This window comes from Enhydra lutris, unplaced genomic scaffold, assembly GCF_002288905.1.
Source record: "Enhydra lutris kenyoni isolate GAN:26980312 unplaced genomic scaffold, ASM228890v2 scaffoldscaffold62, whole genome shotgun sequence".
NCBI lineage: Eukaryota > Metazoa > Chordata > Mammalia > Carnivora > Mustelidae > Enhydra > Enhydra lutris.
Window position 1 is genome coordinate 16,157,662 of NW_019154146.1, and position 15,653 is coordinate 16,173,314.

A 15,653-nucleotide genomic window follows, 5' to 3' on the forward strand; every position below is an offset into this window, starting at 1 on the left:
AGGTTAAAAAAAAAAAAAAAAAAAAAGAAAAACCTAAAAATTTTCAAGTAAGATTGACTTACATGAAACATGAAGATAGTCAGCGTCAGGAAGACACCCCGTGAGAGGCTGACACTGGTCGGACAGTACAACCCCGGCTGCCCTGGCAGCCATTTCTAAAAGTTGTGCCATGGAAGAAAGCATGGTTGACACTCCTGGGCTATTACAAAATTGTTTTAATCTGGGACTTAGAAAACACCTCCCGGGATCTGTCCTTCATGAGCCCCCTGTGACACGGACTCGGGTGACTTCTCCAAAGAGCCTCAGGCAAAGCTGCTTGAACTGAGACACTGAAATTTTTCCCTCAGCGACTGGACGATGTTTTGCTGGTTGGGAGATGGCCCCCTCCAGAGATAGTCACTAAGTTTGTCCGGGTCGCTGTAGGATGCCAGATAGGGGGACATCCCCAGCTTGTCGCTTACTGGCTTTTTTGGAGAGCATGGACTGTTCAAGGAGTAAGAGGTGCCGCTGCAGGCGCTCTCCGAAAAGCCGGCCTCCACAATCCGTGGGTCAGACGTCTTCCTCCAGCCCTGGGAGAGCTCTGCCTCCGACTCGTCTTCTTCTGACTTGATTTCCACGTAGTCGTCTTCGTCTCCTCCAGTCTCTTTGAAATTGGAGAAATAGTTCTGTGTCGCTCTTTGGGCATTTAAGGGTAAACTTCTATTTACTACCAGAACCTTCTGGGAGTCTCGGAGCGTGAGATCGGAGCGCTTTTCAGTGCCCTGCTGGCAGGAGTCGGCCAGGCCGGGCCGCACGTCCTGGTGACTCTCACACCTCGGACTTTTGTGTAAAGACAGCAGCTGTTTCTTTCCCCCCTCCCCGGGGTAGTTGATGGAGTCCAGCGACTTGTTTATCAGGATAGAGGAAGAGGACTGGGACCGGCTATAAGGCTGACATTTACCACTGAGGCCTGTCCGACCCAAAGAGTTGTAAAGGTAGCCCTGGAGAGAGTGCTCTTGGCTGGGCTGACTGACTATCACGCTGTGTCTCTGCACAGAGCCCAGCAGAGGGTCGGGGGACGGAAGGGAAGGCACAGAGCAAGCCGTGGACAGCTGTCTCGGGATGCTTTTTGTATCGGTCTCTGGAGTGAGATGTTTCGACTTCAAGTCTGGCTCCGGCCGGGGACAGAAATCCGCTAACTCTCCATTACTGTAGGTGGAATGCAAAAGCCAGTCCTCGCTGCTCTGTTGGGCCTGGGAAGGTGATGGGGACCTGAGGCTGCGAGGTTCTGGAGGGCTGGCCCAGCCATCCTTCTGAGTCTTGGAGGGAGTCTCTCTGAATACGATCTGGTCGTACAGTTGGGAATACTCAGCAATCCTGGCACCTGGAAGGCAAATACGGAAAATATAAACATACAGAGGACTAGTTCCAGATGCAAAGATTAAAAAAAATAAAAATCGAACATCCTAATGGACTGATTTTAAAAATATAAATAGACAGGACCTTTATGTTTGAGGATGAGTCATCACTGACTACTACATCACTGACTACTAAGCAATGTGAACTCAATAAAATAATCCATAGTTGAATAAAACATAAAAATGTAAAAAAAAAAAAAAAAAAGGTCCCCTACAGGTTCATTTAATCTGATCGAATTCCAGATTATTTTTATTTTAGGTCTGCAAATGTTCGCTGTTTATAATGAAAGTTCCTGGTGTTCTTTATAAGCATGAAACCGTGTCAGTGCTAAAACAAACAAACAAACAAACAAACCAGGCATCATAAAAACAAAAAGGTCAGTACTTAAACCCTGGCCAATGACAAATAACTCAAGTAGTCAATAAAAGGAAGATGACACAATCCACCAAGCAGTAGCTGCCCCTGACTTCTCGCTAGTCTTAAATGTTCTCAGACAAGGACTCCCAGAAGAGTCTGCTCCTGGTAGCTTTTCCTGTATTTCCATCCAATGCCACTGTCTGGGAAACCGGTGTCTACAGGAGGCCCTCCCTTCCAGGATTTCAGAACCATGTCTGTTGACTGAGCCACGTCTACTTTCCTATCCCCAAGAAGCCAGGCACTGAGGTCTAGGCCCCCAAGGTATTGAGAATGAATCATCTGTAATGCTCTCTAGTATTTGTCCAGAACAGGATTTGACTGTTATGTCCATGAAAGCTACTGCTACTTCAGATTCAGCTATGAGGCCAGTCTCCCTTCTGCTCCACTTCGGAGTACACAGACAGTGTTGTACACAGACATTTCTAAAGACATTAACAGAACCATGCTATGGATAGAATATTCTCTTGGGCCTGGAATGATTTAAGAGACAGAGCCCAGAGATGTCTATTTCAAGAGCTGTCCCCTCCCCGCCGCCACCACCATCACCCCAATCCAGGTATCCACACAACTTCCCTAGAACCTAAGAATTCCACACATCCTATAAATTGCCCAGACCTCGTCTACACAGTCTCCACAAAGGGGATCTCTCCCATATATGATGACCAGCAAGTGATATGCACTTTCTTCTTAAGCTATTTATATTTTTAGTGACCTATTGTTAGTAAATTATTCCTTGAATTTAAATAAAAAATTTAGTTGGGTTTCTGCCATTTCTTTCGACTCTTATCTTCTATGAGGACAGATGACAAGTGCTGTTATTCTGTGTGCATTTAATTGCAACCTTCTCAGACTGTTTGCCTCCCAAATCCCCCAAATCCGGGTAAAGTCATCTGTTTAACTTCTCATAGAGCCTACATTCAGATCCTTCAGGCTTTCAAGTCCAAATTCCTTGGAAGCACAGAGAATATTAGTTCAGAATTTCTAGTAACAAGAACTTGAGCTGTTGTTCCTTGACTGGCATCGTCATGAATCATTTTCTAATCCACTTCTCTGAAGTCTTCTGTACTTAGTGTGGACCGCGACATTTAGCTCTTGGCTGCACACGCGACCATGGGCATGCATGCGGACACGCACACAATCTCGTATTGCTTGTTTGGTGACACGGACTAGTTTATCACTCCTGCTAGTCTACGTTTACTCTTGGGAGAACAATCCATACAGAGCACCAAGTATAATTCTAGATACGAATTGGTCTCGAGAACTACTTATTGAGATAATTTTTGGACTTCCTTCTTTTAAGCATAGTGTTAAAAATGGATGTGCTTTCCGTAAGACCATACCACAGGGAGTGACAGGCAGCCTAGAGGATCAGGGGCATAGCAGAAAAGAAGAGGAAGCAGGAAAGCAGCCTTTGATTAAAATGTTTCCCATAGATAATGCATAATGGGTACAGTTTATCTCTAGATAATAAAAAGTTGGCCACTTATTAATTTGGAATAAAAAGTATCTCACAGGTAGATAATATACAGTGTCTATCTAAGTTTTAGAGTTTTTTTTTTTTTTTTGGTCTCAGCTTGGCATAACTCGTTTGATGGCAACGTGAATAAGAGAATGGTTCCAAAGCAACAGCTGTCATTAGCTTTCTTTAACCAGATGGGTGGGAATTAGCCAGCTCAAGAGGACATCTCTGGTCTAAAAACCTTAGTATTAGTCAGGTGGATCGAAGTTCCCCATCATCCCAGTTCTGGCATTCATACCCTTTATAGAATATGTATATTCTCAATTCAGGACAACCTCAGGGCTGTCTCTGGTTTATTTCTCTTTTGGAAGTTTAAAAGTGTGGCATTCTTAGGATTCCAGATAAAAACTGAAAGTGATCCTTGCTGAGGAAAGTATGAGATAAACTGTTTTCAAGACAGAGGATTAAAATCAAAGCTTCTGATGCTGTTTGAAATGTAGACCATAGCATAAAATGTGATTTTGCCTTCGCTACACAAAAAGGAAAATCCCTCAAGCCTGTAACGGAGTTTCCCCCCATATAAAACATCACCCAAAAAGGGAACCCAAAGGCCTCATTGGCCTCAAAGACTATGAGGAGGGAGGTCTGACTGAACAAGAATGTTGGCATACTACAGCAGGCTCTGGACGGTGGGAGTGACTAGACCTGGATGGGTGGTTTAGAGGCAGAAATCTGACCCGGGGCCTGTAAACCCCTGCCAGAGAGTTCAATAAAGGTGCTCGAGACTTTCAGCAGGTGAATAGGGCGTTCCTCCTTCCGTACAACACCGAGAGCAAGCTCCTGGCAAAGTGGCAAGGCCCATACGAAGAAGTCTGGAGAATCGGTCCGTTCGATTACGACGTCCTGTGCCCAGATAAACAAGAGAGAGAAAAGGAGTCATCACGTCAACTGATTGAAAGCCTAATGGGCACAGGAAGCGGTCTCGATCCACCCAGATGGAAGATTCCTTAGGTCCGAGAGATGGCAGGCCCTAGGGACGTGCTCCTGCCAGATAGCGGGGGAGACTCCACTCTCAGAAGATGACTTTGGAGAGATCTCCTCCTCTTGGTTGGGGAGAACGTCGGTAGTAGCCCACCATGTCAAGAAAGGACCCAGACGCAGAGCTGAGAAAAGATCCCATGGGATCCCAAGAAGACTTCAGTAGGCAACACCAAAAGGAGAACAAACCAAAGGTAAAAAGAAGCAAAAGAAAACCCCAAAGGGACACCTAAGAATACTTAAAAGGTGGGTAAAAAAGAAGACTATTCAAGGTAGTTCTAAGCCCTACTGATTCAGCATTGGAGGTCTGAGTTCTGCATTTTAATGGATGGTCCAAATTCAAAACAACCGGGCTTAGGTGATTACCACCCTTGAAACAACAGTCTGCTGGCATAATCCATCATCATCAGAAACCCTGTTCTATTCTCTCTCAGCCCAGGTTCCGTGAGTGGAGGCATGGGTCACATACCACTGCTTCCAATGCCATCTATGCTCCCAAATACTCCTTTACAGGTGGAACTCAGTCACTTTTTCCATGGGTCATAACAAACCAGCTTAGCAGCCCTGGTGCTGGAAAAGGGACATGAATTAATTCTGGCAAATTCTTGCAAGGAGAAAAATATATGCCATCTGGTCTCTTACATTCATACAAAATTCACTTTTCACCTTTATTTAAAAAGAAGAACTCGAGAGAGAGAGTAAAATCCTTCAGGTAGCCAATTCCAGTGCTTACCTTCCCTATTTGATAGGAAATTTTACTCTAGGTGTAGCTCTAGAAAAAGAGTAAAGCTTTAGACAATTCTTAAATACTTCCAAACTTTAAAAAATTCCCTCTAGATTCTTGCCATGTAACTTTTAATGTGTGGCTTCATTTAGGATTTGGATATCCCCTTCTTATTCTCTGTTTTTTTTGCAGAGATCAAGACATCAATCTCAAAGGAAGGGGGTTAGTGGCATCAATCTGGCCCAATGAGCCATGTCACCGTCGGGCTACCTGTCTCAGTGTGCCTTGATATTGATCATCTGGGTTTTACTTTTAACTGGAGAAAGGTCTCCTCTCCTCTGATATCAAGGTGGTCCTCTGTCAGAAAATCTAGGCCAGGGATTCTTAAAATAGGGTCAAAAGGCCACACTGTTTTAAATTGCAGATTCTGGGGCCTAACCCCAGAAATTTCTCTGGGTCTAGAGGTGAAAAGCTCCTGAGGGGAGAGCCAGGGCCCTGGGGTTTCTTCTCCCCATGACAATCCTGTCTCACTCGCACCTGTGTTCTTCGACTGAGATTGGGGTCTTGGTGTCAAGTTTTGTCTCTTCACTTCTTTATAACAGAGAAAGAGGTCAAATCTTTAGCCCTCATCGTACCAATATCATACCTGAGAGATCCCAGTTTTCTGCCCCACAAAGGTGGCTTGACCGAAAGAATCACACTTTTTGGAAGCTCCCCGAGAAGACCGAGGCTGTTGGACCAAGCCTGTGCACGACACCAGCTATTTTAGGACAACTATTAAACAAAAAGTCAACTGGTAAGAGAAATATGTGAGGAAACCCCTAAGGATAGAGCATGACCAGCTTTTAGAAAGTGGGAAAAGACTCCTTTTCATCTGTTAGGATGAGTTGGGCATGTTAGCTGGAATTCTGCAGCAACCCTATTCCATGTGCTTCCAAATCTTCAAAGCTGACATGAGCCACGACTCCTCCCAGCACAGCAACACACACATGGAAAAGCTCTACCTGCCACGAGTTCAACGGATCACTATTTTTCACAGTTCAGATTAGAGAAAACTCCTTAAACCGTCACGTCTGGTAATGACAATGTTACACAAACAACAAAACCCTCCGAGACTGAATCTTGCTCCAACCGGAGTGACTCTGTGGGCTAAGGTAGGAAAAGAATTAGGAACGGCCTCATCGGTGCTTGTTAGTTAGGCTGTGGTCTCAGTCGGAGAGTGTGAGCATCTGGGTGGCAACGTTCTCACCGTCTCAAGGACTTTTAGAACCTGAAAGCTTTCCTCACATGCTACTTTCAAGAAGGAGGGAGAGCAGTGTGAAGGAACGTACCGATGGCGGGACCCCCTTGCTTCTTTTCTTCCAAGATGGCTGCCAGGTCTTTGTCCGAGGATTTAGGCTGCTGGCTGGCCAGTGGCTGCTCCAGCTCTGGGTTTCTCACTTTTAAAAGCTGATTTGCCTTCTTGATCTTCTGACTATACTGCCTGGCCATCAGAAAAACCCTGCTTTTCGTTTTATCTGTGGCATCCATCCCAGGGGCAGTGTTTTCCAAGTCTGTTTGGGAGAGACTGCTGTTGGCCAAGTCGTAAGGGTTTTCCAGCGGGGGTGTTTCACTGGCCAGAGACAGCCGGTTAAGGCTCATCAAGGAGCCTTCTTTAGCAATCAGGTCCTCTTCAAACAGGCAGTTGGTCCGGCCAGCTCTGCCAGGCTTGTCTCTCAGTGGTGTGAGGAAAGCGTGGCCCTCAGGAAGCGAGAGGGTAGACGTGGAGCGTGTGGCCTCTCTCCCCAGCTTGGGGGTGCTCTCGGAGTGCAGCCTGTCCGGCACGTCCTCTTGGCTGACGGGAAAGGCTGCCAGGAGCCGGTCTCTAGCTTTGACTTCGTTTTTCTTGATGTAATTTTCCAGATCGTTCCAGATTTCGTCCACCTCCTCAGACAGTTTGTCAGAGATAGATTTATCACCGAGAGACAGGTTGCAGCTGAAGGAGTTATAGAGCAAGCTCAAGTAGTCGTTATTGGAGGGTCCCTGGGGGTAAGGGGTTTCGTCCTCGCTGAACTGGAGGCTGTCCTGGGAAACAAAGGGCCTCAGACTGTCACAGCACGCGAAGTCGGCTTCCAGACCTAGGAAGGTGTTCCTCTTGGGGTGCGTCAGGCTGCTGCATTTGAAATCCAGGGAGGGCGGATCTGGGAGCCCTATGGTGTCGTAGATGTTCTCCTCAACCATCTGGAGTTCATGTGTGCTTTGGTTTGGGGCCCGGTGACCTGTTAAAGCTCCGTCCCTCTCCGTGTGCCGAAAGCTCTTCTCGGGGCCAGGCTGCGTCTTCGAGAAGGCGAGCTCTGGTGTGCTCTTGGGGCGAATGGGGTCCCTGGCTGTTGTCGGGGGCGTGGCCTCAGCTTCTTCCCGTTTAGCAACCATTTGTTTTAAGTCCTCGTAACTTATGTTGTCATAGACGTGGTCTATATCATCGAGGGTCAGCTCTATAGATGACCCAAAGGGAGTCATTCCATCCTGCCCTTCTGTTTTAGGGTCACCCTGCCGTTCCCGTCGGGGGCTGTACTGAGAGCCACCACTGTCCCTAATTCTTATTTCAGGAGCACATGTGTTGCTCTCGCCAGCGCTGCTGGCCCGCCTGACCACCCGGTGGCCAGAGCTGGCGGACTCTGCGGGCTCGATCTGTCCCATGTGCCAACTGCAGGGGCGACTGGAAGTGCTGTCTTCACACAGTCTGGTGGAGTTCAGGTCTGAGGAGGAGAAGGATGGCACGAACATCTGGTAATCATCTTCGTCATCCTCGTTCTCCTGAGGGGACCGACGACTCGGGAACAGGGCTTGTCTGATCTGGTGGTCTGTCCAGATGTTCCTGATGGCTCCTCCCCCATGAAGCACGCTGATAATGGCAGAACTGCTCGGCTGGCTGTTCCTCTGGGCAGGAGATGGCCCTGTTGAGGTCCGCTGGGGAGACCCTTCCTCTCTGGAAACCTGAGGTGGGTAGAAACATATTGATTGAACTTCAGTGACATGGACACACACCATATGACACTCCTCTGGTTTTACACATTGTCTCTCCCACTGGACTATAATAGTCTTAAAGCAAATGATCGGTAAATAGTGTTGATTTTAACGGAGTTGAAACATACTTCGGATTTTTTGCAAAAGGGGCAGGGAGGACAGGAACTGATATTTACTTAGAACTAAGCTGGGCCATGTGCAGACATTCTCCACACTTAGCATTCGTAATCGCTCTGTGATTTAGACATGATTGTATTAATTTCACAGTGAGGAAATCCAGGCTCTCTGCCGTGGTTAGAAAGGTTAGGACACAAACCAAGTCTGACTCCAAATCCCTTACCCCAATTGCAGGGAATCAGCAAAATTCAGAAAACTCTTAAATACTTCAAATAATTCTGATGTGCCCTTGGTAAATAACATTTTATAAATGAACATATATAGGTATCAAGGGCCATTGTATCTGGTTTCTATTTGAGGCTTGCCTGCAAGGAGTTTTATTGTGGTTTCTGGTATACCAGAAGCCTCTGTCAGTAATCTGACTGCGCACCTTAAGGATTTCCCTGTGACCTACGGACCTGCCATGCTCCTGACTGGCATTGCCTTGGTTTAGGGATTCTAGGTGAAGAGGCTTTGTTGCAGACGTGTAACTTAATCCACTAATGAGCTAATGAACGTTTTACTTTCTTTCAAAATACATTTAATTAAGTAGTATTTAGATGTCTGTTAGGAAATAAAATATGAGTGATGTTAATTTCTTTTTTTTTTAATTTTATTTTTTATAAACATATATTTTTATCCCCAGGGGTACAGGTCTGTGAATCACCAGGTTTACACACTTCACAGCACTCATCATAGCACATACCCTCCCCAATGTCCATAACTCCACCCCCCCAACCCCCCTCCCCCCATCAACCCTCAGTTTGTTTTGTGATATTAAGAGTCACTTATGGTTTGTCTCCCTCCCAATCCCATCTTGTTTCATTTACTCTTCTCCTACCCCCTTAACCCCCCATGTTGCATCTCCTCTCCCTCATATCAGGGAGATCATATGATAGTTGTCTTTCTCCGATTGACTTATTTCACTAAGCATGATACCCTCTAGTTCCATCCACGTCGTCGTGAATGGCAAGATTTCATTTCCTTTGATGGCTGCATAGTGAGTGATGTTAATTTCTAATCAGAAAACCAAACCACACACACGCGCACACACACACATACACATGCGTGCCCTTGGAATATGTATTCTGGGAGAAATGTGAAGCTGTTATTAAGAGTTTATTCCTGTTTTAAACTCTTTGACCATTAGTACATCTCTTCTTCCTGCATTCGGTACTGTTCATTAGTGTGACAGGAGATGGGGTTTGACCACTAAGAAAAAAGTACATTTTTGTACTTCTTTCTTGTCTTCTAATTTTATGAGGTTTAGTTAATCCCCATATGGAGACCTGGCTTGATCGCTAGTGTCGAAAGTTTCATCAAGCTCTTGAGATTCCATCTTTAGGGCTAGTGGAGTGATCCCGCAACATGGTACCAAGCAGGGCTTAGCTCCGTGCTCCTGGTTTGGCGCCTGAAGACCCAGGCGCCTCCCGCAGTGTTTGTTAATGGAAACAATGTAGATATAAAAAAAAAAACCAGAATCTCATGCTCTATTTCAGGACAATAACCAACTAATAAATTTCAAAAGCTTCCAAACAAAAATATGTACTCCTGAAAGAAATTCACATGCTCTAATTTTAAGAAAATTACTTTGAGGTAAGAGTGCTGATTTTTAGACATTTTACTGGATATACTGGAGATACAAAGTTTATTAGCGGGGTTACTTGGGCCCTGTGCTAAGAAGTGGTGCAGGAATTTTGGGGAGAGAGTTTCATAACCACGTCCTAACAGATATAGGACATTAAACGAGAAACCATAATCAGTTCTCCAAGAGTTGTTAACTTAGACAATTGGTCAGTGGACAGTTGGACATGGTTTACTCTGGTCGGGATACAATATCGACTCTTCAGTGGTAATACATTTGGATATACCTCTTCAATTGAGTGTACCATTTTTATGCCCCCTCTCCTAGCTTTTATCAGACAAAGAAAAGTCCAAACTTCATAGAGTGAAGTTTCATTATAGGACATGTGCTCCTACTTCTCCTACAAGCAGCAGGACCATATTTTTAGAAGGGGATCTCTGTGACCGAAGGCTAATGCTTTGAGAACCTTCGGGAGGCAGGAGCGTTGGTCTTGTGGCAAAGTGGGGTGCGTGTGTTACTTCCTAGATAACCTTACAGCTTTTGAGGTGAGAGCTGGGGGGAAAGGGGGATGAAGATATGGTTGCCTTAGTTCTGAGAAATGAAGCTGGGGGAGGGAGGAGGTTATAAGGCCGAGTCCTTACTTAAGTCCATCTCAAAATGTGAAATAATTGTTTACATGTGGAATATAGGCTGGGGATGGGATATAGAAGGGTACCTAGAAGGGCTGCCTAAGTAAGCATTTCAAAATAAGAAATGTGATCATGCTTACCTTTTGGATGTCTTGTGCTGTTTCTGAAAAATACAAGGGTTTTAAAAGAATTTTTGAGGATTAAAAATAGTTCTCATACATAGGTAAGCACCCCTATTTTATAGGATCTTAAAACTTGTTAATAACTGAAGCCTGAGAGGTTTCCGGGTCTTTTAGACCTAATTCTCAGAAAATACCTCGCAGTTCTCCTTGTTATATATCCTGCGGTGTATGTAAAAAACAAAACAAAACAAAAAATCCCCAAAACCCCCAAACCTTACGTACATCTGAGGGTCAAGTTCCTTTCTTAATCCCTGACAGCAACAGATTAATGTATGTTAATAAGTTTCAAAGTTTTCCCCCCAAAGATGTATTACCTGAAATACATGCCCTAAGCCATGAGAATCACTTAAACACAAGACCATGCTTCTGTTAATTTTAAAACATTTTATCGGTCTTCCCTGAACGATACAGACAGCATTTATCACTGGGGGTCACCCTGGCGCTGTACTAAGGAGCAGTACAGGTGGGTTTCTCGGGGACCTGAATATCGCCACATCCTTGCAGATACCTCCATGATGCGTGGCTCACCTTTAAACAGGGTTCAGTTATGGAAGCATATAAAGTAAACAGTGATCGAATCCTCTCCGTAGATCCTGCCCGGTGGAAGTTACCATACTGGGCAGTTTGATGGTCCTCTTGCCAGCTCCCATGCCCACGGACCCCAGCCCACCACAATGCATGGTTTTGTTTGTAAAATAAAGGTACAATACAGCATTACATTTCCTGCTAAGTGTGCATGGACATGCTTGTCAGTAGGGAAGGAGGCACTCCGTTCTTTCTGATAATTCCAGAATGCTCCATGCAGCAATCCAAGATATACTACAATTTATTTAACTCTTTCCCACTAGATGGGCATTTTACGGGCTGTCCTCTTACAAATGCTACAAGGGACACACACACGTAGTTCGATCTAGCCACACCTGGACGAGCCCTTCTATACAGGAAGTGTATACTGTGAAATTTACAAAAGTGAAAAAAGTGAAATTGTTGAGTCAAGGGCAGATGGATTTTAAATTTAAATGCTCCAAATTTTGCTTCAAAAGGTTGCAGAAATTTAGACACCATTCGTTTTGGAGTGCCTGTTTTTCTAGATTTTTTGGTGGAGCTTACAGCTTTCCTCTATTTATCTCCTTCAAATGTATAGCTTTTCTGATTACTAACATGGATGACCATTTATAAATTTTATTGATGGTTTTTTTTTTTCCTTGGGAACTGCCCAATTATATTATCTGCCTTTTATTTTTATTATGCTTTTAAAAAGATTTTATTTATTTATTTGAGAGAGAAAGAGACTCTGAAGCAGACTCTGCCCTGAGCATGGGGCCTGATGCAGGGCTCAATCCCATGACCATGAGACCATGATCTAAGCTGAAACCATGAGCAGGACGTAAGGACTCAGCCACCAGGCACCCCTCTACCTTTTAAAAGAGTCCTTTGTCTCTTCTCTTTGATGTGTGGGATTTCTTTACATAATAGGGATATTAATCTTTTTCTGCCAGTTATCTATACTGCAGGCATTTTATATCATTTGGCTTTATATTATACAATGGGGTATTATTTTTTTTTTAAGATTTTATTTACTTATTTGACAGAGAGAGAGAGATCACAAGTAGGTAGAGAGGCCGGCAGAGAGCGGGGGGAAGCAGGCTCCCTGCTGAGCAGAGAGCCCAATGTGGGGCTCGATTATAATGGGGTACTACTATAGACGTTAATAAAATCTGTCAATCTGTAATTTATCTGGTGCTTATGTTTTTGTAGGGTTTGACTTAGTGGAAAGCAGTAACAATGAAAAAAGAAAAGATATGTTAGGACTTACCACTGGTCTTCAAAACTTTATGTGACCTTGAGGAAGGTTCTAGGAGAAAAAAATAAGGCTGCCATCATTTGCAAGACCAAATCAATGTTTTTTTCTTTATAAATGAATTATTAGTTTACAGGCAAATAATTTGAGCTCTAGAAATTTTTTTTTAAAAAATCAAATATACCTAAATCCCCATCACTTAGAGACACTTAACAGCAAGACATCCACTCTGACAAAGCTGTAGGGTAAGATTTATGCTGCTCAATCGGGGGGTCACAAAACAGAAAACTACCCTCCCAAAAGCTAGTAGAGCCATTTCCTTAGCTTTAACCACCACCTATAAGGTGACAGTGTTCAATTTTATGTCCTTCAGCCATTCCTCTCCCAAGCCTCAGACCTCTAATGCTAACTGTCCATCTGACGATTCCCCAATGTACCCACAGACCAAGCAACCCAACATGTTTCAAACTCACCAGTCTCCTCCCATCACTGTTCTTTAATCAAGTTCTCAACCCGGTCATCACTGACATTACCTGCTCAAGTAGCTGTCAGGACATCATTCTAAATTTCTCCTATTTCCATCCATCACAGTTCTGTGGGATCCCAATAATGGCTCCCCTCCCCCCACTGTCTTAATCCAGGCCTTTATCATCTCTCCCCAAACTAGATGGACAGCGTCCCTCAGTTTCCACATCAAGGCAGAATTCCCTTTTTATTTTTATTTTTTAAAAGATTTTATTTATTTGACAGACGGAGATCACAAGTAGGCAGAGAGGCAGGCAGAGAGAGAGGGGGAAGCAGGCTCCCCGCTGAGCAGAGAGCCCGACGCGGGGCTCGATCCCAGGACCGTGGGATCATGATCTGAACTGAAGGCAGAGGCTTTAACCCACTGAGCCACCCAGGCGCTCCAAAATTTCCTTTTTAAAAGGCAAACATTCATTGCTGAAAAGCCTTCTGTAGCGTTGCAGGGTCAAGCTCATACCTCCCACAGTTCAGCCACTTCTCCTGGTTTGCCTTGCTTGCCTCTACCTCCATCCGGTGTTTCAGCCAGGCTGCACAGCTGCCACTGGAGGTCTGATCTAGCGTATGAGGGCCCAAGTCTCAGGACCTTTGCACATGCTAATCCTGTCCCAGCTGGCTCCTTGGCCCCCAGACTCTATCCCAGGTCTTCTGCTCTGAGAAGCCTTCTCTCTCCTTCCTACACAGTTAGCCCCCCTCTCTCTCCTTTGTCTTTCCACACTTCCGCTCACTTAGCCTCTACCACAGCCTATTATGGACTGGTACTTATTCACCCTTTTTGACTCTCCCACCAGACTATAACCTCTTCAGGAGCAGGAATCAAGTATATCATTTCCTCTTGCATCCCTGGTCCTTAGCACAGTGCAAGGAGTTAGGTAGGGACTCACTAAATACTGATACAAGTCAAAGAAAGATTTGAGGGCTGAGAGAATGCTACAGAGTCTGGTTCAGCAAACACATGTTACAAGTTTAGGCTTGAAAAGTCTTTTGTATGTGTCATTGACAGGATACAATTTCCCCCCAGTGGTAGTCAACAAGTTTTAAGTACCTGCATGCTAGTGGTAAGATGCTATGCAAAGCAAAATTAGTTGATTGGTATGTTTTATATTCTGCAGAAAATAGAGAATTTAGAATGAAACTTTTCATTCTAAACTTTTTATTTAGAATGAAAGCCTGACAGTTGGACCAAAAGGATCTTTCATTACTTGTCCCTCTAGATTATTAAATTGATCACAACCCCCTATTTACCTGACTTTCTTCTCAGCCGATATGGAGCAGAACCGTTTTTAGAACCACAGAATGCTTTCGTCTCCCCGTCAGGACTATAACAGAACCCAGGATAATCTGAAATGATAACCACACACACCGATAAGAAGGAGGGGTTCCGTGACTTCCCAGATGGGTACAACTTGTCTTGGCTCTCTCTGGATTTCTTCTTTTTCATCAGACATGGTACAGTCTCTCCTTCCCATAACTGCTGTTGAGTAGGTATCATGGGACTTTTTGGTTATATTGGGACTTCCAGGAATCCATCAGCAAGATAAACTGCCTTTCTAGCACGTGCGTGTGCTCTCAGGCTCTCTCTTACACACACACACATGCATGCACACATGCAAGCTCTTTCTGTGTACTCTTTTTTCCCCCTCACTAGCCTCTAGAAAGAGCCATAACCATTGTCTTTACCCTTTGTAGGAAGTTAGTTAAAATGTGTCAGGTATCATTAACCTTCTACTGCCACCCAGGATCATTTGCAACTTGATGAGCCACAGAGGTCAGAAAACTCTATTAAAATAAATGTCATTGGAGCCAAACTTGTCACAAGGCACCAGACAGGCTGTGGTGACCGGCCACAGCAAAGGCTCTGTCAGTGAGGGCGGAGCGATCTGGAGAATTCCATTCCAGTCCAGTTTCTCAAGGCATCTGTGCCCCACCGATGTCGAGCTATTCTTCCCCAATGGAAGCTGTCCTCCAGCACGGTGACTCTTAATATTTTTCTAGACATTGTTCTTTTGAACATTTGATGAATGCTTTAAGTTCTCTTACCAGAAAAGGGATTTTCACTTATTTTATTTTATTTTATTTACTTGAGATAGAGAGCAAGAGTGAGTAAGAGAGAGAGAGAGAGAGAGAGAGAGAGAGAGTAATGAGTTGGCAGGGAGAGAGACAGAGGAAGAGGGAGAAACAGGCTCCCCACTGAGCAAGGAGCACAATGCGGGACTCGATCCCAGGACCCCGGGATTATGACCTGAGCCAAAGGCAGATGCTTAACCAACTGAGCCACCCAGGCACCCCAGGATTTTCATTTAATTTCACAGTTTATGTCTTTCTACCTATCTAAGGGGTACACGGAGTTCAGATGAAGAAAATTGGGTCTAGGGTGGCTGGTTGTCTCAGCTGGTTAAGCATCAGACTCTTGATCTCAGCTCAGGTCTTGATCTCAGGGTTGTGGCCTCAAGACCCTTGTTGGGTTCTATGTTGGGCATGAAGCCTACTTAAAAAAAAAAGAAAGAAAGAAAGAAAAGAAAAGAAAAGAAAGGAAAGGAAAAGAAAAAGAAAGAAAATTGGGTCTAATCCTAAAGTTCTCTAGCCCTTTCCCTGATCATCTGAAGCCTGAGGGTAAACAATTTTAGGATGTGGCTGTAATACGGTTAAGGTTTTAAGAGTGTCCAAAACTCCAGAGAGTTCTGAGGACTGTAAAGACCACACATGTTTGTCCAATGTCAGTGGCAAAGTTACCTA

General features: G+C 44.6%; 1 protein-coding gene across 3 annotated transcripts in view; it reads right to left on the reverse strand.

Annotated features, from left to right (window-relative positions):
• Nucleotides 1–17: 17 nt before the first annotated feature.
• Nucleotides 18–15,653, reverse strand: part of LOC111158657 (pleckstrin homology and RhoGEF domain containing G1) — an 82,210-nt gene continuing 66,574 nt past the window's right edge. For 2 of the 3 annotated variants that reach the window (XM_022520850.1, XM_022520849.1), the window contains 5 exons: nucleotides 14,163–14,258; nucleotides 12,411–12,449; nucleotides 10,553–10,575; nucleotides 6,368–8,012; nucleotides 18–1,363 (listed from right to left, as the gene is read on the reverse strand). In XM_022520850.1, the coding sequence (XP_022376558.1) occupies nucleotides 303–1,363; nucleotides 6,368–8,012; nucleotides 10,553–10,575; nucleotides 12,411–12,449; nucleotides 14,163–14,258 (2,864 nt within the window). In that variant the 3' untranslated portion in view covers nucleotides 18–302. The remainder of the gene's footprint in view (nucleotides 1,364–6,367; nucleotides 8,013–10,552; nucleotides 10,576–12,410; nucleotides 12,450–14,162; nucleotides 14,259–15,653) is intronic. The other variant, XM_022520848.1, reaches the window with a different exon arrangement.